This window comes from Cyprinus carpio, chromosome B19 (genome assembly GCF_018340385.1).
Source record: "Cyprinus carpio isolate SPL01 chromosome B19, ASM1834038v1, whole genome shotgun sequence".
Taxonomy (NCBI): domain Eukaryota; kingdom Metazoa; phylum Chordata; class Actinopteri; order Cypriniformes; family Cyprinidae; genus Cyprinus; species Cyprinus carpio.
In genome coordinates this window covers 19,193,039-19,220,324 of record NC_056615.1, presented here as the reverse complement: position 1 = coordinate 19,220,324, position 27,286 = coordinate 19,193,039, and the positions used below count along the sequence as shown (strand labels likewise).

The 27,286-nt window shown below is 36.7% G+C and overlaps 1 protein-coding gene and 1 pseudogene across 1 annotated transcript; one reads left to right on the top strand and one right to left on the bottom strand.

The window, feature by feature from the left end:
- Window positions 1–414: 414 nt before the first annotated feature.
- On the top strand, window positions 415–5,233 carry LOC109064063 (riboflavin transporter 2-like). The gene is made up of 3 exons (XM_019081084.2): window positions 415–4,209; window positions 4,745–4,868; window positions 4,987–5,233. Exons 1-3 carry the CDS (start codon window positions 3,191–3,193, stop codon window positions 5,191–5,193), a joined length of 1,350 nt encoding a protein of 449 aa, XP_018936629.2. The 5' UTR covers window positions 415–3,190; the 3' UTR covers window positions 5,194–5,233.
- Window positions 5,234–16,087: 10,854 nt separating this feature from the next.
- LOC109102663 overlaps window positions 16,088–27,286 on the bottom strand; it is a 56,390-nt pseudogene continuing 45,191 nt past the window's right edge.

The window sequence follows — 27,286 nt, the reverse complement described above, 5'->3', positions numbered from 1 at the left end:
GGAATCACTTCTAGTCTAACATGGAAAAAGATGGTAAACCTGATGCCTTCACAGGACATTTCAAGTTAATGGCAATGCAAAAAAGAGCTGCACTTGATCACATTGCTTATCTTTGTGTTACCCAATGGCACATTGAGAATGTAAAGAATATGTGGTTGACACATTTCAGTCACTTTAAAAGTGTGTGTGAACACCCTGACCTTGATCTAGATTAAGTGAGAAGTTTTTTTTATACACCAAGACAAGACATCTGTGTTTGGATATCAGAGCCAGTTTGATTTCATAATGGAAAACCTTGGTATCAGCATGTCAGCAATTGTTTAGACCAGAAATCATAAGTCAGCAATCTATAACTACAATATACACTATCCAGTGAGTAGACTTGTACTGTCTATAGTAGTATTATGCACAGTATTTTGTTTATTTCCCAACAGCAAGCTGGTCATTGTTGATGAATACAAATCAGGTAAGTTTATATTGTTCCTAACTGGAAAAATTTTGCTTTCTATGACTTGTGTTTTAACGACCACAAGTAAAAAATGTGTATCATCACATTCCATTATTTCTTTATATTTAGACACTCAACACTGTCTGCTGAATATCTGGTCTTAAGTATAAATTTTTAGTTTTAATGTACATATAGAGTCTAAATGTACTATCGAAAATATGTCTAACCTGTCGTATCTGCCATGTGTGATGCTGCCATGTTTTACCTTTTTGATTTTGAATATTTTAGATGCGAGGCCAGTATTTTAATGAAGGTTAATCTGATTTTGCAGCTGCTGTTATCTTGCACTTAAATTTTGGTATATGTGTGTCATTTTTGGCATTAAACACTACTTATTCTTGGCACTAATTGAATAAATTCTAAATAAAAAGTGGGTTTAAATCATATTTGGTTTTATGAGAGCTGGAGATTTGTGTTGTGCACTAACTGCATTCCTGACATCTCTAATTAAAGCCTTTATTTAAACTCTGTTAATTAACTGTGGACAGTATTAACATGTTGTTGATACTTTGGCAATGAAGATGTGAGGGGAAAAATGCCATGAAGCTTAAAATAATATGGTGTCACAGAATTATTATATTCTGTTTTGAATATGTTCACATGTTCTTATGCACTTGTGCTGTTGTTATAAGATCTCAGAGCTTTTTGTAGTAAATAAATGGTTCATTTGACAAAGAAATGCGAGTGTGGTATGAAAATGTTGTGGGCCTTATTCTAAGAACAAACAAAAATAAAAACCTAAAATGATCTATAAACTACAGAAATATAAAACTACTTCACAAGCTTTTTTTTTATTATTATTTTAAGTCATCAGCGGTTATAAGTCACTTTTTTACTACATTCTTATAATACATAATGGTTATAGATAAACATTTACTGAAGCTGTGATTGTTCTGCTTAGCTAACTTTTGTTAAATTTCCTGCCAGAATGTATGCAAGAAAACAGCTCTCATTGCTTACTGATGATTTTTTTTTTGTCCCCCAAATACGAATGTTAATATTGCATTTTTAATACATGTATAATTAAAGTTGTTTCTGACCTACATACTAGCATTATAATAAATGATTACAAATTATACATTATTTTTTCCCCCTTTATAAAACATCAACAGACAGGTGTCATGGTTGGCTAGAATAGACACACCCACTCATTCAGAGGATATAAGACATTTCTCTCATAGTACAGGACTTTGTCTTCATATGATAAGCGTCAGATCATGTGAGTATATCTGTCAGGTTTGACATGTATCAATCTTTTTTACATTTTTTGTTTTGTAAATTAAAAAAAAATGCATTTGTCAAATGTTGCATGCTAGGTAGTGTGTATGATCAGTAAGTTTGTTGCTTATGATAAAAATAATCGCAATTAGGGTTTGTATAACTGCACTATACTTCATAAAAACGCTGTTTACTATGACGTGGGAAACAAAAAGTAAATGGCAGAATTTAATACTATGAAGCACGCGATGATAATGATTTTAATATATTCGAGTAACCTTTTATTGTTCTGCATACTGGAACTAGATTATCATATCCATTAACTTTCAGACAGACACAGACCTTATCATTTAACAGTTAAACATCAATGAAGGTGACAACCAAAAACAGCATACTGTAAGTATAACTGAGCTTTCAGTGGTGACCGGAAGACAAATAACTAAGAGTAACAAATACAACAACAGCAGCTGAAACAGTGAAACAATAAAAAGTAATGCATAAGCTATATTATTTATTCATGTCGCGGAGGAGCATTGCTGTGATGTTATCATCCACAGATTACACACATATGGTAAAATTCATCAGAATACGGAATGAATGATGAGAAATGTTTAATTTGCTTCTTTTTTTTAAATTTCTTACTGTGTTGGATGCATTTATTTATTTATTTTTTTGGCTGGTAGAAGCATCACTTTTCATACGTCTTGTCACGGTTTGACAAAATTAATTTGAGAAAAATACGCAAAAAATAAATTTTTTTCCCCTATTTTCTCGAGAGGTTTGTGTGTGTGTATAATAATAATAATAATCTTCACTTCGCCGTACCTCATTTTAACTTGTTTTAAAAATTTTATTACACTAAATTTTTATAGTTGCATTATAGTTTACATGAAATTGCAAAAAATTACAAAACAAATGTAAATATATGAATATAGTTTTATTGCTATGACAGTTTTACACCAGTTGGGCCCATTTTCATGATCTCAACTTTCCCTACAAACCCCCTGCTAACTACACTCTGAGCTGTACTTTGATAGGCTTTCTGCAAATAAGCAAAAACTTCCTGACTTTGTTCTAAAAATACATTGGCACGACATCAAAGTATTAGTAAGACAATGTTCCATTTACTGCAGATGTTACTGAATAACTTCATATTAGCAGATGTGTCTTATCCAAAGAGAGCGTGCACTGACTGAAGAGTCAATCCCCTGGAGCGCTCCTGGATTAAATGTCTTGCTCAAGGACATAATGCTGAGTCTTCTCGGATATTACAGCTGAATAAATAAACTTCACTGCACCAAATTTGGAATTTAAAGATAAAGTGTCATTTGTACGTCATAGTGGCTCCAAGCAGAAATGCAAAAATAATGTCTGCCATCGAATGAAATTCTCTTGGGTACTAACTGTACACATCGTTTTTCTTTTCTGAAGACATTAAGGTTACTAAGTCTGATCTAAATCAGCATGGCCACATCTATCCTCACTCATATTTTGGCTGGCCTGTTTGGCATGGGCTCCTGGGTCACCATCTGTGGTCTGTGGGTGGAGTTGCCTCTCATCGTTCCACAGGTTCCTGAGGGTTGGTATCTTCCCTCCTACATCTCCGTTATTGTCCAACTGGCCAACATCGGACCTCTGTTTGTCACATTAATGCACCGCTTCCGCCCAGGAATGCTCAACGAAACTTCAGTTATCTATTTTATTGTTGGTTTCGGGATACTGGCAAGCCTTTTCCTGGCTTTCTTCTGGAGTGAGACGGTAGTGGTGCAAGGCGTAGAGCGCAGCGTTCCTCTGCTGCTCCTCATCTTCTTCATCTCATTAGTGGACTGTACCTCTTCGGTGACGTTCCTTCCCTTCATGACACAGCTCAGGGCGGAGTATCTCATGACTTATTATGTAGGCGAAGGCCTGAGTGGTCTTGTCCCAGCTTTAGTGGCGTTGGTTCAAGGTGTAGGTGTAAGGGAATGTGTCAATGCATCTCAAATCCTCAGATCCAATGAAACACATCTTAACGGCTCTGAAAGAGACTCTACCTACCTTGTGCCTCACTACCAACCAGCTAACTTTTCAGTTGAAGCCTATTTTTTCTTCCTGGCGGCTATGATGGTGGTTTGTTTGGTGGCGTTCTTACTTTTGAACTACCATCCAGCTGTGGCCCGAGAGCATCCCAATAACATAAATGGAAATGAAGATCCCATATCCCGCTGGAAAAACAAGAAATCTGAACAGAAACCAATGATGCGTTCTCAAAAGGCTAGTCAGAAACCCAAGAGCACGTTTGGGACGGGGACGCACACATGGATACAAGTCATATACATCTACATTATGCTAGCATGGGTGACCGCTCTGACTAATACCGGTTTGCCGTCAGTGCAGTCGTACTCATGTTTACCATATGGAGACCAGGCCTATCACTGGTCAGCAACTATGGCAAATATTGCCAATCCTATAGCTTGTTTCATCAGCATGTTTTACACTCAAAGGTGAGCTACGTCATGAACAATAGCAATTTAATGCACTGATTTAATGCAATTTAACTGATTTTGTAGTGAATTAAATGAACAATATCTACTTTTTACACAGCTTCTTACCAAACAAATAAGTATGTGGACATTAAATACCGATGTGAGTTTGAAAAAAGATTTAGTCACCATTTGTAGTAAACTTGTGTGTACAAGTGTATGAAAGATGCATTCAAGTGTACTACAAGTGGTAACTAAACACCTTTTTATATAAAGAGATATTATGATAAAAGCGCATATTAATGTATATTCATGGTGTCCCAAAATAGCACAGTTGAGTACACTTAGATGATCTTCAGTTTATCTTAAGAAGTATTAAAGAATCATTTTTAGTATATGTAAGTAAAAAATTAATGCACGAAAATAGAGCACCTTAAGTATATTGTGCACTTTTTTCACCTAGATAGATAGATAGATAGATAGATAGATAGATAGAGAGAGAGATAGAATGGCTATAAACATACTAATTCTCAACACTTTGTTGCATTCTAAACAGGTCCTTATTGTTGATGGGAGTTCTCACTTCTGTTGGCTCTCTTATTGGATTTTACATTATGGGCATGGCTGTGTTGAGTCCATGTCCACTGCTAGTTAATGACACCTCTGGAGCCGTCATTATTGTGAGTACTTGAGACCAGTTTGTGTTTATTTACAATATAAGAAGCATTCATTTTTTTGCTTGATCTGTGTTATTGTTTCATTTTTGTATATTCACATCGAGTAATCCTGTGTTTTCAGGTGTTGGCATGGTTCTTTTTCATCTTCATCCTATCTTATGTAAAAGTGATTGTTGCTGTCATCTTGCGAGATGAGGGCCACAGCGCCCTTGTGTGGTGTGGAGCTGTAGTGCAGTTGGGCTCAATGTTGGGTGCGGTGACTTTTCCTTTGGTCAATATATATGACTTTTTCACCTCTGGTGACCCGTGTAACACTTACTGTCTATGAGACAAATGATCTGTAAATAATATTAAAATGAATTATAATATTGATTTTATGAATTCCTACTTGTGGAGCATATGAAAAAAAAAAAAAAAAAAAAAAAACCTATTAGACTTTTAGCCAGAAAGGAAATTTGTTTAAAAATAATATTAAACAATATTTTAATTTACATTAAAGAAAATATATTTTGTATACTATGCAGATGTTTTATTACGTATGTTAACAATGTTTGTTAAGTGTTTTATGCTGATGTATTTAAAAAATATATATTTTTTTTTTTTTTTTTTTTTTTTTTTTTTTTTTTTTTTTTTTTTTTTGCTTATCCATTTATTTGTTTTTAACATCCTAATCACTACTTGGTATTTTCAATGCCAGATATGCCAGAATTGTCAAATGTCCACTAGGAGGCGGTAACGATCTACAGTGAATAGAACTCATTTAGATTGGTTCTCACACAGGAGCAGTTTTACGAGGTGGCCTCACTAAACTTTTTTTCTTCTTTAAAATGATTTAAAGTTACCTTATATAATATCATCAAAATCTGATAAAATGTGTAAGTGACATGCATTGGATTTCCTACTATGGATAATAAGCAGAAAGGTTTAATTTGTCCCCTCAACATCTGTCTAAAATGATCTGCAGTGTTCACTTTGGGAAATTCATGATAATCATTTGTTTGAGTTACCTTAAAAATAATAGCAGAGTTAAAAAAGAAAAGAAAAATAGGCTAATAATCCTGCATGCAGAGAAATAATTTTGCAGCAAGACAACAGCACTTATTTAGGTTTCTTCACTTTAAAAACATTAATGATTCTACACAATTATTTGAGCATATTAACAGCCCTAGTTTCTGTTAATAAAAAACAAATGACAAGCTCATATTTTTTAATCATCTATCCAGAAGAAAAAAAAAATATTTTGCAGGGTGGCCTCTAATATTGGCTTTGACAATGAGCAGCCTTGAAGTTAGAAATCAGTAACTCAGTGGTTGTTTGTGATAGATCTCTAAAACGTTGATATACTGTAGCCACATTTGTCTACTACAAATAAAACTCAATTGGATGTGTACTGCATAATCACAGATTATGTGAGTTAACGTCAAATACAAAGAGTTCGTTGTTACAACCTACCCCACTACTGGGGTGAGTTGTAACAGGCTGGGGATAGATGTAACAGTGTGAGGTAATTTGCTGAAATAAGACCCACACTTTCAATTTATGCAAGAACTTTATCGAAGAACAAAAAAAAAAAAAAATCTGTTTTGAATAAAGTGAACCATTTTAAGTGACAAAAGCATTATATTGTATTACTTTTAGGACTTTAGATTTAGCACAAAAACAATTGCTGTGTGAGTGTGTGTGTGTGTGTGTGTGCTGTGTTCCTGTCACATAAAGGTTCAGTCACTAGCCGTGTTGCCATCTACCTATTTTTAAGTGAATTTTGTAATGCTGAATGGAAATGTCAGGATGCACATAAATTCGAAAAATGTGCACAAAAAAATCGTATGTGCTCACTTGAGGCGAATAGTGTTTTTATAAAAAAAATAGATGTGCATAAACTATGATGGCATATGCATTTTACATAAATCCCTTGATGTGCAACAAAAACCTCACATGACTTTCCTTCAGTAGAGGATCTGATTCCATAACTGGACACATTGGAATCAACATAAGGAGTTGGTTGTAACATTTTTAATGGACTGTTACAACTATACCCACCCCAAGCAGCCAGAACATGGCATAGCTAACTGTTTTAGCATGTGGGTTTTAAGTTAGCATGAATGCAAAGTTTCAAATTAAACTAGAGAAACAGCTAGTCAAAAGATTGTATCTATAACACAATGATTGCTATGCAAAAAATAATCTTAATGAAAAATATTACTTTCTTTCCTGAAAATCAGTTTTTTTTTTTTTTTTTTTTTTTTTTTTTTCATAAAATCTACAACGTTGCTCACATTCACATGCCACTTCTCCTGTAACATTAAAAATGTGAATGGAGTTTATGATATTGATGACATCACCACAACTCTTTTCTGACTTGTCAAACTGACAGTGTTACAACTAACTAACTAACTTTCCAGCCTGTCTCATTGTTTATACGTAGGTATTAATACATAAAACAAAACGTAAATTTTTGTACGTTTTTATTGATGCTAAAACGTACAATTTAGACATATTTCAATGTTAAAAACATACAAATCGCTACATATTTTTAGCTAAAAAACGTAAAATATTTACGTACCTTTTATATCATTCAAGATATTCGTATCAATGCATTTTTTATAATTTTATCAGTAAGCGATTTATGTTTTTAGACCCCTTAACCTACCTACGGTGACCGTGATTTGACCAAGTACAACATGTTCCCGGATCAACATTCTTGTTGATCCTGGAACAACATTCCAATCAACCAATCAGAACTGAGGGATAACTTTTCAGGAAATATCTGTTTTAGGTTTGTGATCAGGGTTTGGTGATGCTACAACCTTGTTAATCAGCTACCAATTCACACCGATTTTAGGAATAAATTGTGGGTAGGGTTAGGTTTAGGGGTAGGGATTGGGTTTAGTCTATATTTTTGGACAGTAATGTAGATCCAGGATCAACAAAAGATGTTGATCCAGGAACATATCTTACTTGGCAAAATCATGGCGACCCTTAACCTACCCCAAACCTAAACCTACCCATTTTATAGCAAATATGCATTTTTATAATTTTCTAAATAAGAAATTTAGATTTTTTAATCTTAGCCTACCTCCAAACCTTAACCTAACGTTACCCATTTTATAGCGAATATGAATATAAAAAGCAATTGATCGAAGTATGTTGGAAAATAACCATTTTAGTAACAATATAGCATTAAAAATATTTTTATAGTCACTAACCCCACTCCTACCTCTAAACCTAAACATAACTATTTCTGTACAGTACAAGAAAAACATGACAGACAGATAAATGCAATTGCAATCATTTATTTATTGCAAAAATATCAAAAGCAGTAACATTACCAAAAGTAATCCAAATGATGATGCATTGCAGCTGCAGTCTTCTCTGGCGAAATATACAGTAGTTTCTGTGAGGTGCAAATCAGAATTTAATTTGTTAATCACTGAAAATATTATCCAGATTATTTTCCAGATTCACTCTGTGAACTTGTGAAGGCATGCACACATCATTCAAACACACTCTACCGCGAGAGCCGATGTGTGTTTGATTATCTTGTGTAAAACCTGTCGTTTGAAGCGGCAACATTTGAAATTGTAAATAGCGCGTTAGTCAGCGCTGACTTTGCTGTTTATGGTCACTGGACTTGCTGCTCGGGATGGAGATAGGTTTGGATTTGAGTCAATTCCTTGCAGTCATATGGAAGATTTGGATTACAGTGCACAAATAAAATTGTTTCATTTCGCAATTATGTTGTGTTTTGGTGTATTTTATAGTTCTGTTGTCAGTCACAGCATGTTGGAGAAAATGCCTTTTGTGGCCCATAGCAAACAAAGTAAACATTACATGACAAGTAAAGGTTAAAGGTGGGGTAAGCGATTTCTGGTAGCCAATGCTGACATTTGAAATCACCAAAACAAACACGCCCCTAGCCCAAAATGATCTTGCCCCTATTTTTATAACTCTGCATCACATATACATACACAACCCAGGCAACGATTAGTTCTGTGAAACAAAGCAAAACCAATGTACCACCGTGTCTACACTGAACGTGAGTGATGCGGCGTGACAAAATACTATAGAACTCATTATAATCAGTGATGCTCTCTACACCATAGATTTATATATACATATCTATGGTCTACACTGGATGCGGCGCGGCACGACATGACAAATCCCCGACAGAAAACTGCTGCTGCATTCTTTTTTTGACGTATTGACACAAATTTCAAATGATTTTCAATGGTCGCTTTGTCGCGTCCAGAGTACTAGACAGACTGTAGCTGTTGCGGTGCAGACACAGTGTTACTCACCTATCAAGAAGCAAGGCCCTTCCGCTCCTTGACTTCTCAGTGCTGGAAAGCTGATCTGATATTTACAATAGTGATGGGACGATTGATACATAGGCTCCGATGCTCCAATGTAGTTTGAAGCTTCGAAAGTCATACAGTATCGGAAGGTCGGGACAGCTGGTTTGAAAAAAATTGGCGATTCGCATGATCTTGTGTTTGACTTTACATTGACTTGGTTTTGTGTGTGTGTACACTTATTTGGGATTCAGTAGAATAGTTTAGAATAACCTCAACACCAGACAGAATCTGAATGCACGTCACACCTCTGTTGCAGTTTATCATGTTCTAGCTGGGGTCACAGAGACCCCGAACAGCTCACCCAAAATATTTTTGCTACTACTCACGTCAGTTATTAATTATAATCACACACTTGTATAGTTTGTATAATTGATCAATATGTGAATCCATTAACCGGACTACGCATGACACAATTTGACACAGATTAAAAACTTTTTCAAACATTCTCTGCTCCACAATGTTTCATTAGATAGGCTGGAGAAGCTGAGTCTGACCACCAGATGTCGCTAATGTGCACTGTATTAAAAAGCTTCGAGTAATGAACCGTTTTTCAGCACGATCTGATCTTGAAAGCCTCAAACATTTCAGAAAGCCTTGGTTTCCCACCACTAATATGCACGGGTCCTACTTGCATTATTGCCTTAAGCCTTATTTTGTTCCACAGATGTTTTCCTCTTTTGTTTTTTATCCGCCATCTCTAGCTTTCTGTCGCTCGGCTTGGCTAATGTCCATCCTGTGCACTGAACGCTCTCTCTTCCACATCATGAGTAGACACGCCCCATACTGCTGATTGGCTACAAGTTTGTTTTGCTACTTGGCCTGAATCAGTTTTCTAAAGCGACTGCAGAAATGTTATTTATTTAATTTTATTATTATGTTATATTATTATTATGTTATTTATAGCATACACTCTTCTGTGTCAGCCACGACACAAGGATACATGTATTTATGCTTTGATTTGAATGAAAACAGTGCATCTGTGCAGCGCGGCTGACACAGAAGAGCGTACGCAGTTTGCGTCCAGCGGATATTCTGCAGAATAGCTCTACAGTGATGAAGAGAGACACAGAGGAGACGAATTGTTGAATAAAGTCGTATTTTTTGTTTTCTTACCGTACAATACGTATTCTCGTCGCTTCATAATGTTACGGTTGAATCGCTGATGGCAGGCGGACTATTCTGACGAAGCCTCCCGGTTTTCATCCAAAATATCTTAAATTATGTTCTGAAAATGAACAAAGCCTTTATGGGTTTGTAACGACATGGGGGTAAGTGATTAATGACAAAATTTTAATTTTGGAGTGGAGTATCCCTATAATTCTCCTCTGCTTCTTAAAGGCGTGGTTGATTGCGATTTCACTTTTTTTTATGTTAGTGTGTAATGTTGCTGTTTGAGCATAAATAATATCTACAAAGTTACGAAGCTGAAAGATCAATGCAAACGGAGATATCATCTTTTAAAATTATGGCAGTTTAATGCTTACAAAAATGGCTCATAGGGACTACAACGAGTTACTTCCGGGGTTTGGGACGTCACAAACCCTGACATTTACATAAACCCCGCCCACAGGAACACATGCAATAAAGGGGGTGAGGCCATACTGTGCTACTTTAGAGAAGAGGAAGAGTGGTTGTCATGCCATCAAAACTAGGGGTGCATGAAAAATATATTCATATATGAATCGTGATTCTGTCTTCTAAGGATTCTTGGATTCACAAGTTTTAAAATCAATGTTCTAAAGCAGCAGTTCTTAATCCTGTTCCTCGGTCGCCCTGTTTTCTCTCTCTGTCAGCTCATCAGCTCAGCTCCAACAATGAACTGTTTCCAATTATACACTTTATGTGTATAGACAGACAGATAATTTCACATAGCTATGACGGATGTGCACGCAGTTGCCATGCTGTATTAAAGCTTTAATCAGGATAAAACCGTATTAAAAGCTAACATAAGCAAAAAGCATATACAAATAACAGCGTATCTAAAAGTATGAGGCAACAGCAAACAAAAAACATACCATTAATTAGGAGCTGTGCAGCACAGGTTCTGCGTGATCCTCTTCACTAATATCCTCTGCATCTCATTCGGGCTCAAACTGATAAGCAATATTGACAACGCAGTTGTTTACAATACAACCGGAGCACATGCAGCTGAGGCCAGGGGCGTAACGTTTCGGTTCATACTGGCGGTTTAGCGAATGACAACAGCTAACCAATCTGAGCCCATCGTGTATTTCTGAGGGAGGGGCTTCATAAAAACAGGAAATCATGAGAGCAGTGTAGAATAAAGGTAAATTGTGTGAAATATATATATATATATATATATATATATATATATATATATATATTTTAACAAAGCATTAACACATGTTAGACTGCACCCCGTTAAACACAATCAAGCCTAGAAAAAGAAAGCAGTCAACCACCCTTTAACTGCTGATATTCTAATAAACGACTACAGATGAGAACAGTCTGGACAGAACAGCCACCATCTTGCTTTGATACAGCAATCACATTATCAAGGGAGAGAGGATAATGGGAGGACGACAGTTATATGTATTAGGATGTGGAGAGAGTTTTTTCACTCGCCAGGACAGTATTCACACAATGATAACTGAGACCATTACCGAAGGCCCCTCGTCTTGGCTCTCTAACAATCCTCACTCAGGCAGCCTACCAATAGAGTGGCTATTTCTGGGCACTGGCTTTGATGATCCACCCCACCCTGACTGTGCGTTGTCACCATGGCTGTGCGTGACGGGGGATTCAAACCCATGGAAAATATTCCTGTCTGCCTGGCAGGTGTCACAGGGTGCTTGGCTCAAAGCCTGGATACAACAGCTGCTTCTACTTTGATCCATTAGTTACTACTCTGGAAGTTCAGCTCTTCTGTGCACATGGGGAAGAGATCTTGCACATTTTTCATGATTCCGTTTCAGAGGATACTGCCGCATTTTTAATGAGCCATTGTGACTAGGGTTGAAACTAGATCTGTGAAACGGAAACATTCGGACAGGGGTTTTATACTCTAAAAGTTTGGACAAAAGACTTGTCAAATAAATTATCTCTGGTTTTTTTATTCTCTATTTATTTTTAGGACCAATAAGAAACATCTTGAAGTATTTTGTTAATTGATTTTGATTTAAAACGTCTGCTGTCACAATTAGAACTCAACACTACTCTACACTGCTAAAAACTTGCCTTTGAATAGTCAGTGGCAAATAAGAAAACATACAGGTACATCTAAAAAAAATAGAATATCATGGAAAAGTTCTTTATTTTTTTATTTAATTCAAAAAAGCAAACTCTCTTATATAGCTAGTTGTCACACTTTTAATTTCAATGAATATTTCTCTTAGTGTGTAGTCAGTTTTGTGTTCACTTTATTTTGCAACATGAAAGTAAACTATCTTCTGTGAATGTGCAACACTTCAGATTCATTAGCCACTATATGTAAAAACAACAACAAAGTGTAAAATGGTAGCGCAACTATTTCCACTACAAACCAGTGTGTTTGTGATTACTTGATTGATTAAAATGATATGATAACTAATACCAGATTGCAATATCAATTAGCATTACAGGCCTTATTATGAAAATAAGTCAAAATAATATCAAGTTAATATCAATTATTATGAAATCAAGTTACAAATAGCTGCATGCAACCACTCTGACATTAAATGTGTCGTATGACGTTGCTAAAAAAGAACACTATTTCATGTATTTGGTGTAATGATATGATTTTATGTGGTTTAAGGTTCAAAAAACAATATTTTCCACATACTGTACATTATTGTTTCTCCTCTATGCCCGGCCTTTCTGAAAGACTTCGATTTACAAAGCTCATCATTCTGAAAAGCGAGGTGTATACTGATTGGCCAGATATCCAGTGCATTGTGATTGGCTGAATACCTCAAGTGTGTGATGGAAATGTTACGCCCCTTATCATATTGTGATGCCGTGTCCAGGTCCAACGAGACAAAACCAATAAAACTTATAACAAACAAGGCATTTGTTGCATCCAGTGGGGACATAATTACTGATTAGAATGACTTATACTGTCTTTTTACGCATTGCGTTGCATCATGCAGTGTAAACATAAAACCATGTCTGCATTTGTGATCAGAGAAATGACAAACAACAAGCGCTACTCTACACTGCTAAAAACTTGCGTTTGAATAGTCAGTGGCAAATTCTTTTAATATGAAAACATACATACTTACAGGCTGAAAGTCAGAACAGCCGGCACTGTAGGCTACTCTCCCAGGTTCAGAAAACAGTCCTCCATAAAATACACTGCACACATCTGCATATTTGGGTTGAACTGTTCTGGAACAGTGTTGTAAACACAACTTAACCACTGATTTCTAGTTGTGTCCTCTTTTGGAAGGCCAAACAAAGTATTTTCACATTTACAACGAAACACAACATCTCTATAACATGGCGGCGGCGGCAGCAACAATACTACAGCAAGAATCCAAGCTAAGCCTTTTTTCTTTGCGTAAACATTTGGGCAGTGTTATTCAGATCTTCCCACACAGTGTCGTAGACATGTGGGGGCATGTTTAAACGAGGCATTTTAGGAGGCCTTGGATGCGTCTTAACTTTTATAAAGAATATCTCTTTGGGTTTGAGACTTCAGTCTTTGCAACTTTAGAGATCTTATCTATCTGTAACACTCCAAAGAGAAAGGAAAACATACATTGAAGCAGGAGTGTTTAATCAAGTTCCAGGAAGGACAGTACAATACAGGATTCAGGTACAAACCTAATTAAACACACCTGAACCACCCAATAAAGCTCTTCAGAATTACTAGACATGTGCCTTGGAGAAGTTTGGATCTCTGCAAAAAGGGATTTGATAATCATGCCTTAACTACTTAACTACAAAAAAAAAAAAAAATGAATTGCCCATGAAAAAATAATTTTATCAACATTATGTTTTGTGACAACATTCCCCACTGGTGGCCAATATATGAAGTTTGTCACATTAGAACCTGTCATTAAACAGGCTTTAAACGGTTGTCAGCATCACAATGTAGTTTAGTGTGCGAATATGGAGCCACCTACAGTTGAGTGAGAGAAATTTACTGACATAAATAATTACAGTGGATTGCGGTAGCCATGTCCCAAAGTGAAGTGCACACACTTCGAAGGCAACGCCTCTGAAGTGCATGAGGGATGCTCGGCCTTAGCAGGATATCCTAAATCTGAGGCCAGGGGGTTCCCGATTAGCGCTCTGTCCGTAGCAACGGTGGGCAAGAGGACAACTGAGGAGAGGACAATCCTGCCAGGATAGGTGGAGCCAGAATTGCTCAATTTTTGTTTTTTGTTTTATGTCATAATAGAGGAGACGGTAATGTACCTCAGGCTTAGCCAAGAAAGACCATGGCCAGGTAAATTTGCTGGGTCCTTAATTGTTGGATTACAACTTTAAATGCAGGTATTGGCTTGGAGCTTACTTAAATAATGTAATCAATGGAATGCGGTCTTCGGAGGGTGCATCCTGAATTGGGACAGCTTACGTTGTGACGCTGTGACACAATCGCACTTCAAATGTGCACTTTGGAGTCCGTGCACTTCACATTGGGACACAGCTTATATGTGCATTTGCTGTTGCTGCAAAGCAATCCGCCCTTCTCGAAGAATTTTCCACCTTATTAAAATAGTTTAATGCACAGCTAACCATGCATTACCCCTTACATAATTAAATGGACTACAGTCAAAAATATAAGATTTTTTTTTTCAAACTTTAGATTGGAGGATTCACTGTAATTTAAAAGGTTTTTGAACTAGTTATCATATAAATACCTTATATCAATTTGTATGCATATTTTACACCATTCAACACCACACCTCTAAAAGAGCCAACAAAGCATGAATTTATTGTGCATATTTTGGTACTGAAATGTAAATGCACCATAGAAATGTGACTAGCATGGGTAAATTGAATACATATATTTGCAAAAAAAAAAAAACAATCTGTTGTTGTTATTGATACCTTGCAGAAGAATATATCATGTTAGATCTGGTTGGCAAGAACAAACAACAACAACAACGAAAAACAATGTGGTATTTCTGAGATCCCAGTACAGAAAAATACAAATTAAAGTGCATACATTATCTAACAACCTACAGACAGGATACAATGTACAGGTAGTAAACCCCTGTACGAAAATCTCATTATATGCTGAGAAACATGCATTACGTTTATAATTAGAGAGGACAAATACATATAAAAGTATTCCTGCTTGATAAACACTTTAAGGCACAGTGCAGTAAACCATCAGGTCATAGAGGCAGTTATAGTGTAACATATTCAGCTGTTCAAAGGCAGTTTGAGAGAGCGTAGCCTAATGTGAAACCATTATCTTGCCTTGAAAAATTGCTAGAATAATATTGGATGGTTGACAAATGCCAGTCCAGTCAATCTCTGGTCACAAAGTTGCTACCAAACGTGACCGTAAAGGGAATAAGATTGCTATACTTCCCTTATGGCTTGTGTTTGATTAATTCCAGCTCACTCCAAATAAATAATTCTATTCTATTCTATTCTATTCTATTCTATTCTATTCTATTCTATTCATATATTTCCAGTTAACAAGTACATATCATACCTGATATTACAAAAGCTATAAACAATGGAATGGCTATTCAGACATAAGCACAGACATCTGCTGTCAAATGATGAACAAAACAACAATTTGGCATAAGCCTAAGGCAAATCAATAAGGCCGTTCGGGCTTACAAACAGGTCAAGGCTTCAAAAAGATATCCAAACAAACGTCTCCACAACAGCAATCAGTCATCAATGTTTTCTTCTTCATGAGGAACAGATACTTCATTTAACCACATGTATTTGTTCCATTGGATGATGAAATGTAACAAAAACACAAATAGACAAAAAGCGAGCGTTCAGACGTGCACACCTGCATTCACATATGCATGCATCCAAAGCAAAAAAAAATGTAAAAAAGGTTTAGGTTATAATTTAGAACTGTGCATGCATCAACTGCACGTCTGGTTTTCGGCCTGCAAAGTTACTGATTTGTAACCAGACTCAAATGTTCTTTTTAGAAATATACATGGTTGTGTACAGAGAAAAGATGTCAAACTGCACTTACGGTAATAATTTAAAAAGCTACACTGAGTACAAGAGAGTAAATAGGAAAGCAAAAGAGACAACTTGGTCCACAACAGCACACACTCCGGCCAGGCAGGATGTGCTGATAAATTCTGAAATGAAGTGCACTTGTTTTTTCTGTGCTTTTAGGCTGGTTTTCCCCCAAACAAACAAGCAAGCAAGGTTCGGTGAGTTCTGATGGCCTCGTATGAAGTGGAACTCTGAGTGCATAAGGTTTGTTTGTTGAACTGGTGTTATCAGAGTCAGGTCTTGCTGATTCGGATCTTCTGTCAGAAATTTGGTATGCTGAAGAGTTCATGATTGCCGTGGTCTTCTCAGAGGGACCTTAGGCTGCTATGCGTGGCTGTGAACGGAGATGCTGGAGAGATCGTTCCTGATGATTTCGTTAACTGTGAAAACAAGTGGAAATCATGTTACTTTTAGGCTACACCCAAAACAAACAATTCATCTGCAGTAGACATTGCATCACCACAGGAAAATATGGCTAAATGCACTTTTACAATATGTTTTAAACTATTGTCACAGACATTTATTATATGTGGACGATTTATATGGACGACGTATTGTTTACCTGCAACACTGCACTAAAAAGTTCTCTGTTGCAGATACAGATGTTTTGCAACACATTGAATACAGGTGTCTGGTTTTTTTTTTTTTTTTCAAGTATCTCTCTTATGCTCACCGAGGCTGCATTTATTTGATCAAAAATACAGTAAAAACAATAATATGAAAAATTGCTACAATAACATTTTTAAAAAAAATATTTTAAAATAAAATGTATTCCTGTGATGGCAATGCTGAATTTTCAGAAGCCTTCATGGTCACATGATCCTTCAGAAATCATTCTAATATGCTTATTTGCTGCTCAAGATAGATTTCTTAGTATTATCAATGTTGAAAACAGTTGTGCAGATTAATATATATATATTTTTTTTTGTGGAAATGGTAATCAATTTTTTTTTTCAGGTTTCTTTCATAAATAAAAAGTTGAAAAGAACAGCATTTATTTGAAATATAAATCTTTTGTAACATTACATACAAAAGTATGTCTTTACTGTCACTTTTGATCAATTTAATGCATCCTTTCTAAAATATATTAATTTCTTGACCAAACATTCTTTCTAATCTCATATTTTTGAACAGTAGTTTATGTGAACTAATTTGGTGGTTGATATGACTAGAGTATTCAAAATATAATGAGTCAGTATGAAACTCTTTTTACTTCTGTAATGTGACTAAATTTCAATTGAAAAATATTTAATGAGAATTTTTTTTTGTATTTTTTCTAATCCTGAGACCTGATTAACAAAATGTCAATGTTATCAGTTTTGATTAGGTCCAAGGTAGAAAAAGGAATTTAATTTCAAATGTCCTATTATAATTCCACATATATAGCGTCTACAACCCCAAACAAACAGTCAAAATAACTAACATGAATAAAAGTAAATCAAATTTCTCTGAGTGACTTCCCTGATACTGAGAAGATCTCATGCCCTCTTACAGAGGAGCTTGCAACTCCAGCTGTCTGCTGTCTTCTTGCCCTCTATCTGTCATTGCTTTTTCCCACACACTAGGACCCTGGCTCCTTCTGTCAGCTGTGTTCTTTGGGCCCGAGCATGGGAAGTGACTTAGCATGGCTTCAGGCTATACAAACAGCCTGGCACTCACTTGCTGTGTGATAGCATGTGGGGAAAACCGGATGAGGCTGCCTCTTAAAGTTAGCATGTTAGCATATTAGCGGCAGACGTATCATCTTACTCTCAGGCCCACAGGGAGCATTGTATGACCAACACACAGCACATTACCCTTCCCTAAATGTCTGTATTTCAGTTTTCAAGCCTTCAGCGGTTTATTGCAAAACATTTGAGCCTTTTAGCTCTGAGAAGAGTGATTCGCTTTCACATTTCTTTGCTAACGGCTCTCAAACCTCTGAGGGACGTAGACAGGCAACCATATCGGTTGCTCTATCTGTTTCAAAACAACACATTCCTCTTCCCTTACGATCACAGCCCAGACCGCTTTAGCTGGCCTTTGAATTCTTAAGGATGGACGTAAGCACCTGCAGGAAGCATTTGATAACTATTAGACAAGCTGTGTGTGTTTTTCTCATTTGTGGTGAGGAATATCATCCTCAAAGAAGAATTCAGCATTTTTCAAATGGCATCAAACATTTTAGAGTCGTAGTTTTCTTGACCGCAAATTTAATGGCAATCTATACATAAATAACCGGTTCTGTGTTTTGCATTGTTTATATTAGTGATAAGCCAATTAATTGCCATATTTTTGGTTATTTTGAGATTATTAGCACTGAAAGTCTTGTGACAGTTACAAAATCTAACAGCGAAAATATCCTTTTTTTCAGGCCTAATTTTTGTGTATTTGGTGTATATGGGTTTTTCATTAAAAAAAAATAATTAATTTATGCCTTTATGTTTGCTATTCTTAAATTGAATTATTTATAACATATCAGCATTATCGCCATCTTGTTTTCTAGATATTTAAATTTTGCATAGAAAATACACTGTTTTTGAAAAACGTCTCCTGTGCTCAACAAGACTGCATTTATTTGATCAAAAATACAGTAAAAAGAATAATAACATTTAAAATAATTGTTTTCTATTTTAATGCATCTTAACATGTAATTTATTTCTGTGATGGCAAAGCATCCTTTCTTCAGTGTCACATCAGAAATCATTCTGATATGCTGATTTGCTGCTCAAGAAACATTTCTTCTTATTATCAGTTTTGAAAACTGCTGTGCTGATAATATGTTGTGGGAACTGTGATACTTTTTTCGAGATCCACTGATGAATTCAAACGATAGATTGGAAAATCCATTTCGGTTGACCACTAGTTTGTTTCACAAGTTCTTATACAACCTCTAAAAAAGTCACATGAGGTTTAAAATCCCCAAAATCGAAAGGCTGTGAGAGAGAGAGAGAGAGAGAGAGAGAGATAGAGTGAGTTCGAGCAGACACATGTGGGCTGAAGGCGGTGGATTTTCCTCCACTCATGTGTCGCTCTCGGCCAAGAGACCAGGAAGCCTGCTGAGGAATTTCCTGCAAATGAACCATGGCCTTCACGCTCCAACTGCAAAACTGCCTAAGGGACGGAGAAGCCGTCCGGAATGCTGACGTTCCCTTTAAACAATGAATTTGAATCTGTCTTTCATCTCTTCATGAGGCGCGGCGCACCCAGCCTACCTGACCTCGGCCTGACACGGCCTCTTCCCAGGCTCCTGGTTTCACTTTATCTCCTGGATCTAAAAGAGCTATTATTCGGAAACACCTTACACCATCAACAACATGCCTAATAAAAATTGGGAACAGTCAGCTGACAAAACATCGCAAACTGCACTTAATTTACCCCCAAAATACCAGAACTCGAACCACTGATATGCTTACAAGTTGGAGGAATATTTTTCACAGACTTATAAATATTAAAATCCCCTTAAGATTTCATATTCGCTTTCATAAGCCCATATGATACGCTACTGCCAGTAGCATTCTGATTGAGTAGCACTAATATGTGAACAGGAAATGAATCAATAAGATTGGCTGAAATTATGGGGAGAAAGTCACACATGGACGTGCCATACAAACACCACTCCATGCTGAAACAATTAGGGACCTTTGACAGTTGGGAGTAAATTACGCCAATACGTCTTCTTGAAAAATTTGGCGAGCATTGACAACTGCCATGGGAGTTTGGACATTAAAACGCAGGTCTCTTGAATCACTAGGTTCCCAACTGTCAAAACAGAGGAGGTTGGAAAGAAATACCGGCACGACTGCACACATGCAATCAAATTTTATTTGCATGATTTATGGTTAGCTGGACATTAAAGAAAAGCATCTTTTTGAGTCTAAAAAACTACAGAATGGGCTGAAAGGACAGACACTTTGCAGTGGAAAAAGATCTAAGAATAAAAATGTAAAACCCAAAGCACTACAAACCAAATAAATATTAAATGCAAAATAAAATTTCAAACACATCAATCACTACATAATCACTAAATCACACCAACACCATTAATTGGTAAGATTTGTTATGTTTTGGAAAGAAATCAAAATACAGTAAAAAGTAATATTGTGAAATATTACAAAATTTGTAAATAACTATTTTCTATATTATTATATTTTAAAATAAAAATGATTCCTAGGATGGCAAAGCTAAATTTATATGAAACAGAAATATTATATGAATTTATAAGAAAAGAAATATTTTGTTACTGTCACTTTTGATCAATTTAATACATTCTAAAAGCATTAATTAAAAGCATTAATTCCTTAAAATAAGGTCTTGCTGACACCAAACCTTTGAACTATATATATTCTTCAAATTTCATGCACTATAGGCATAAAATGAAGTAACCTACTCTTTAGATGCACTATTTTCTCTGAGCAACATACCGTTGTTATATTTCACTGCTGAATGAATCAGCGTTTTTGAATGAATCAGCTGAATTAATTTGTGAACAATCATAAAGACAGCTGTGGCAGTGTAAATGAATCAGTGTTTTGGATCATTCGGTTAAATAAATGATTCAGTGATTCTTCACTGACCCTTTCTGTTTGAGTGAGTAAAACCCTACCACTAATGCAGACTAACAGTCTGTCTGGAACAAACACAGACAAGTGGAGTGATGCAAGCAGTGAGACGATATTCTGCCAGTCAGAACTTAGAATAGAAGTAAATAGATAATAGGTTGTTCTGTGATTAATACAACTATGTGAGAGCTGGTTAACTATGACCTATTGTGTCTTGGTCCAAATACCCTTTCTGTGATGATGAAGCGTCTACTAACACTTTCAGCATTCGCCACGTGTTTGAACTGAACCAGATTCATTGCAAGCAGCATAACTCTGACTATATTCACAGTTCCCTTGAGGTTTCACCTTACACTGACCTGATCACCCAAATCCATTTTTTGGGCGTGGTTAATAGGAGGAAAAGCTTTTCTTGTGAAGTCATGCTTAAGAGAGCATCCCACAAAGAAAGAGTACAAAAAGAAATGTGAACATATCCAAAGCAATCAAGATATTTGTGTTGAGCAGTGAGACTCTAAGGACTCTGTTATTTTGACCTAAGATGAAAACTTACATTTGAAGAGGTTTTGTCTTGTACAGAGTGCTCATGGTAAATAAAGACGGCCTCAGTAGGTGTTGACACATGCACTAGCATTTTGAAAAGACCAAGGAAACTTTGATTGTTTTCAAGTCTCTGTTGGTCAACAATTTTGGTTTGGGGTTTTGGCTAAGGATAGCAGTTAGTGACTCATGTACTGCGATGTTGCTTTTGTAGACTGTTGGCTTGAAAAGAAATCTGTTGGCAGTTGCCATAGGATACATCTCAATTTGCTGCCACATTTCGAATGAGGAGTCTAATGAAAGGGCTTCAACAAGTGATAAGTGACTGGATACACAATAATAGCTGAAATATGAGACACTGCTTAGGGCTTCATACCAAACTAACAAGCGTTTTTGACTTCAGCCTGGTGCCGTTTGAATTGGCACCAGAGAACAGTCAGGACTTACCCTTCATAACCAGATAAGCTTAGCATGACTCAAGAGGTATTTCAGCACGTGATAAATGATTCAGAATGATGAGGATGCATGGACAGAGTTTATAGAGTGTGGCAGAGATGGTGTTCATGAATCAATGCATTAGCCAGATAGTTTTTATTAGCCCTCTGCTTGGAAAAAGATATCTAAATGTTGGATGCCATTTTCAATTCAATAACACATTAAAAAGTCTACACCATTTAGCACATTAAAAACAATAGCATCTCCAACAATTGAGGATGCTGCTAACGGAGCCAAGACCATAGGTTCAGTTCCTAGGGAATGCATGAAACATTGTTATTATTGTTAACTAAAACAATTTTTGTTAAATGAAATAAAGCTGAAACAGAATAAAATATAAATATCAGACTTAAAGCTTAAAACTAAATGAAAATTAGAAATTTTGGTTTTGCATCTGAAATAAGTGTAAGTACTAAAATTAGTAACTGGACCTAAAAAACTAAAACTGAACTACAACATATTGAAATAAATTAATCCTAAACAGTGATGTAAAAAAAAAAAAAAAGGATAATTGGACACAACAAAATGATTAAAAATATAACTGAATGTCAAATGAAGACTCAAAAGTATAAAAGAGCCAATAAAAATCATTCTAAAAGTATGTAATGCTGAAATAACACTAGCACGCTTTGAAAAAAATGCATACAGAATCTTCCACTCGAAAGCAAAATAAGTAACTTGGGATAAAAGCATGTGCCAAGTGCATGAAGGTTAATGTCTGAACCAAAAAATTCCATTCAGACCCACTTAGGAAAGCATGGCATGAGTCGATTCCATGTTCCATTCCATTCAATGATTCCGACATTTAAATAAAAAGCTCAGAATTCTTTATGATTACAGCCAATGACCATTTTAGTAACAAACTAAGAAATTAAGAAATTAAGGCCTTCCATTGGTTCATAAAAAAATGAATATTTTTTAGAATGTTTTGTATATATATACCATTTATTTTGACAAATGCACCTCTTAAACTTTGATATAAAGGTCTCGTATCTCCGGGATTGCTGTTGTGACTCTGACTGGGAAGTGAATATGTGGATGTGAGGTAATCCAAGAACCTGCTTCCTGCTGGACCAGGATAAGCGGCAGCTGGATCCGTGTGATAATGCCCGGAGACCTGGCCCGCTCTCTACCTTCAGGAAACAATGGGGGAACAAGGAACTACCAAACAATTATCCCACCAGCACTGTTAGCGTCATTAAGGGGTCTGCAAGCGCCAAAACTCCCAGAAGTCCTAATTGTTTTAATCAGCAGAAGACAAGAAAAACAGTCCCTGGGTCAGGATCACAATCATACTGGGATTTTTCATCTACGCAATGACCAACAACATAATTGAGTCACAAGGGTATATCTTCCTCAAAAACTATGTTAGCTTGACCAAGTACCAGACCACAAGATGTTTTTGGCCTTTGCTTCAATATTAGCAAAATAACGATACCGTTAGTCACAACTTGGAGGTGACTAACAACGTCTAGCCAATCTTGTCTACTCAAACACTTATGTAAGCACCCAAAAAACAGAGATTTTACAGAGAGGGTTAGTTCACCTAAAATAATTTCATCATTTACTTTGGTGGAACATAAAGAAAGAAGAAACATTTCAGAGTTTTATTTTGATCCATGCATTGAAAGTCATTTGGGTCCAGTGCTGTTTTGCACCCCATTGACTGTCACTGTATTAGCTGTATTGGCTCCACAAATAGAATAAAGTCATACATGAAAAACACCTTAATATTTCATAAACAGAACTAAAGTTGATAGTCCTTTTCAGTTTTAAAAACACTCCCACTATTTGTAGTCATAAATTAACAGTGTATTCTAAATTCACCATGTTGCATAAATATATTTCACAAGTCCTGTACTTGCTCAATGATCTGAATGTTCAAACTGCTCACCACTCCTACATGCATTTCTTAACAGCCCCACAGGCTAAATTGGAAAGTTTGTTGTGGTTTCTTATGGGGAACCCAGCTTTTGGGTCACGTGGCTTGGAGCGGTTCCCGTAGTGACCCCTTCCTTTACTGCAGGATCTACTGCTTTGGCTCGGGCAGAGCTGGATTGAGCTTCCTGGCAGCACTCAAGCCACAGGCTTGCGTCGGCAGCGGCCAAGTCAGTGTGCTTTATTGCAGTGAGGCCCCTCAAAGCTTATGGCTGGTGAAGGCCAGGAGCCAGGCTCACAGCCAGCTTTTGTAAGAGTTTCCATGAGTAAAAGGGTTTGTAACCCCTCCTCAAGAAGCAAAGGAAAACAACAGAAGGAGCGTATCAGAGGAAACAGTGAGCAGTAAATGAAGACTGAAGTAATGGTTAAGCAGTTGGTGGGGAAGTTTGAAAGTACCTTCATCACACCCGACAGCTTATTCAAGCATATTACAAGAAGTAAGAACATCTTCAAATGATAATAAGACAGTTAAAGCATCAGAAAACCTGAATACTAGATACACTGATAGCCATGCATGACAGGCGATGATTTTGTGCCTGTAGAAAAGTGCTTCTGTTTCAAATCAAATTAATGAGAGTGGTTGACAAGCTCAGCGAATGCCACACCTGACAGAGTCCATTATAGCTGCAATCTAGAAGAAATGCAATCCGAATTTATAATGACATGGGAAGCCGTGTTAGCGCTTGGTAAAACGTGTTATATTTTGCCAGGGGAGAAATGACAGGTAATAATTTTGACAAGCAAACCCATAAAAAATCCCGCTCTCACTCCATGCATAACTACTTGTCCATGTTTCCGCTTAGTTTGAGCGGTATGGACTATATTTCAACTGCTCAAACGTATGAAGACTTAAGCCTTGTCTGGAACCTAAGGAAACCACTATGGTATCTGTAATCCGCTATCCGACATCTTCTTTAAACTCCAAGAAAAGATCTTAGATTGCTAGCAGACAATTTCCCTCATTAAATTAGCATATAAGTGTTTTATGTTCTCAAAAGTGTTCTTAGGGCTGTAGAAACACTGATGGCCCATCATGTGTTCTATAGTGTTGAAAAGCTGCAGGCTGAAAGGTGTCCAGACTATTTGTATATCCCCCTGATACAAACTTAATGACATTGCTGAAAGGTGACCTTCTGTTGGGCTTGAAGCACCATGGTATGTTTTAGCAGATCTTTTCATTATCAATTAGGTTTGGGTCTCTGCTAATACACTAGAGAGCCATTAGTCTCAGTGTCAGTACACCCACAAACCAGCCAGGGATTGCCTGATGCATATAACATACAAAACTGGACAGTGCTTTCTCAGTTTGGCAAGTTCTAATCTGATTGGCTGACATTACAGAACTTCCCTGAGCCAGGGCACACAAGGTTTTTTAATCAGTAGGCCTGGAAAAAGAAAGTTGTGTTTACAAGGTTAAAATATTCACTGGATTTGCCAGGTTAAATAAGTATGCAAAGGGTGCTACTTGGGTATTGTGTTGAACTTACTGGTGCACTTTGGATAAGGGACATTGGCTAAAGAGATTTTTAGATTTTTTTTTTTAAAGGGGTCATATGATGCGATTTCAAGTTTTCCTTTCTCTTTGGAGTGTTACAAGCTCTTGGTGCATAAAGAAGATCTGTAAAGTTGCAAAGACTAAAGTCTCAAACCCAAAGAGATATTCTTTATAAAAGTTTAGACTCCTCCACACCCTCCTAAAATGCCTTGTTTAAACACGCCCCCACATGTCTACAACACGATGTGGGAAGATTTGCATAACGCCGCCCAAATGTTCATGCACAGATAGATGTAACCTTTGATTCTCGCTGTTGCTGCCGGCACCATGTCGTGGAGACGCTGTTTCATTGTGAAAGTGAAAATACTTTGTTGGCTTTCCAAAAGAAGACACAACTAGAAATCAGTGGTTAAGCTGTGTTTACAACACTGTTCCAGAACATTTTATGAAGGACTGTTTCCTGATTCTGGGAGAGTAGACTACAATGCCAGCTGTTCTGACTCACAGTCTATAAGTATGTTTACAAATGTAAAGGATTTGCCACTGATGATTTAAACTACTCTTTGAGCAGTGTAGAGCAGCGGTTCTCAATTGCAGTCCTCACGCTCCCCGCCTTGCACATTTTGTACGTTTCTCTTATGGTTTCAGAAGTTTGTTCTATTTGAACGTAAGTGCCCTGCGAATTGGACGTCACAGGAAATTCCGCCATGATTCCAGTTCGAAGTGAACGTATATGTTCCATTCAAAGTGCATTGAAGTGTGCAAGAAGTGAATTTAAATTGTATTTATTTACAGAGGTATATGATGTCACTTGTCCGTGTGTGAAGGCGTTGCACAGTGCAAATCCGTGAATGAATGTTCCGAAGTGAAGTAAACTTCAACAGATTTCCCCTGCTCAGGGAGTAGGGAGCAATGAATACTGTGTAGGGACCATGTCAATGGGAACACAGTTCATGCACAGAGCTCACTTCTAATGAGCTGATTATCTGAATCAGGTGTTAACAAAAAGAGACATGCAAAATATGCAGGGGGGTGTGAGGACTGGAATTGAGAACCGCTGAAGTAGCGCTTGTCGTTTGTCGTTTCTCCGATCCAAAATCTAGACATGGCTTTATGTTTACGTGGCGCGATGCAACACAACGTGTAAAAACACAGTATAAGTCCTTATAATCTGTAATTATGTCCCCACCGGATGCAACAAATGCCTTGTTTGTAATGGGTTGTATAGTTTTTTTTCTTGTGGTGCCGGTGTTCTGACCGGGACACGCATCACAGTATGCCAAAGAGCGTAACATTTCCATCACACGCTTGAGGCATTCAGCCAATCACAACGCACTGGATAGCTGGCCAATCAGAGCACACCTCACTTTTCAGAACGATGAGCTTTGTAAAAAAAACGATTCGTTTGAGAAAGGCGGGGCATAGAGAAGCAACAATAGTGTACAGTATGTGGAAAATAATGTGTTTTTTGAACCTTAAACCGCATAAACACATTTCACTATACCAAATACACAAAATAACGTTCTTTTTAGCAACATCATATGACCCCTTTAAAGATTTTTAACTCTGTACACACGGAATAAACTATATTTTGAACATATAGTAAAATAGAAAAGTTATTTTGAATTCTAGGTGAGCATAAGATACTTCTTTCACAAACATTTAAAAATCTTACCACCCCCAAACTTTGGAACGGTAATGAATTTGTTCTCTATATTTGTTTGACGCTTTGAATTTTGTCTGATGAGGATAATTCGCTCCAAATGAAAACTGACAAACAGTAATTGGTTGCTTTATGTCATTCAAATAGATCTGGGCCAGAATAAGCTACGGTGTGGACTTTTTGCTGTTTAGCCAAAGATCTGGCTACAACTAGAAATCCATTATCTATTAGCTTTTATGATTTAA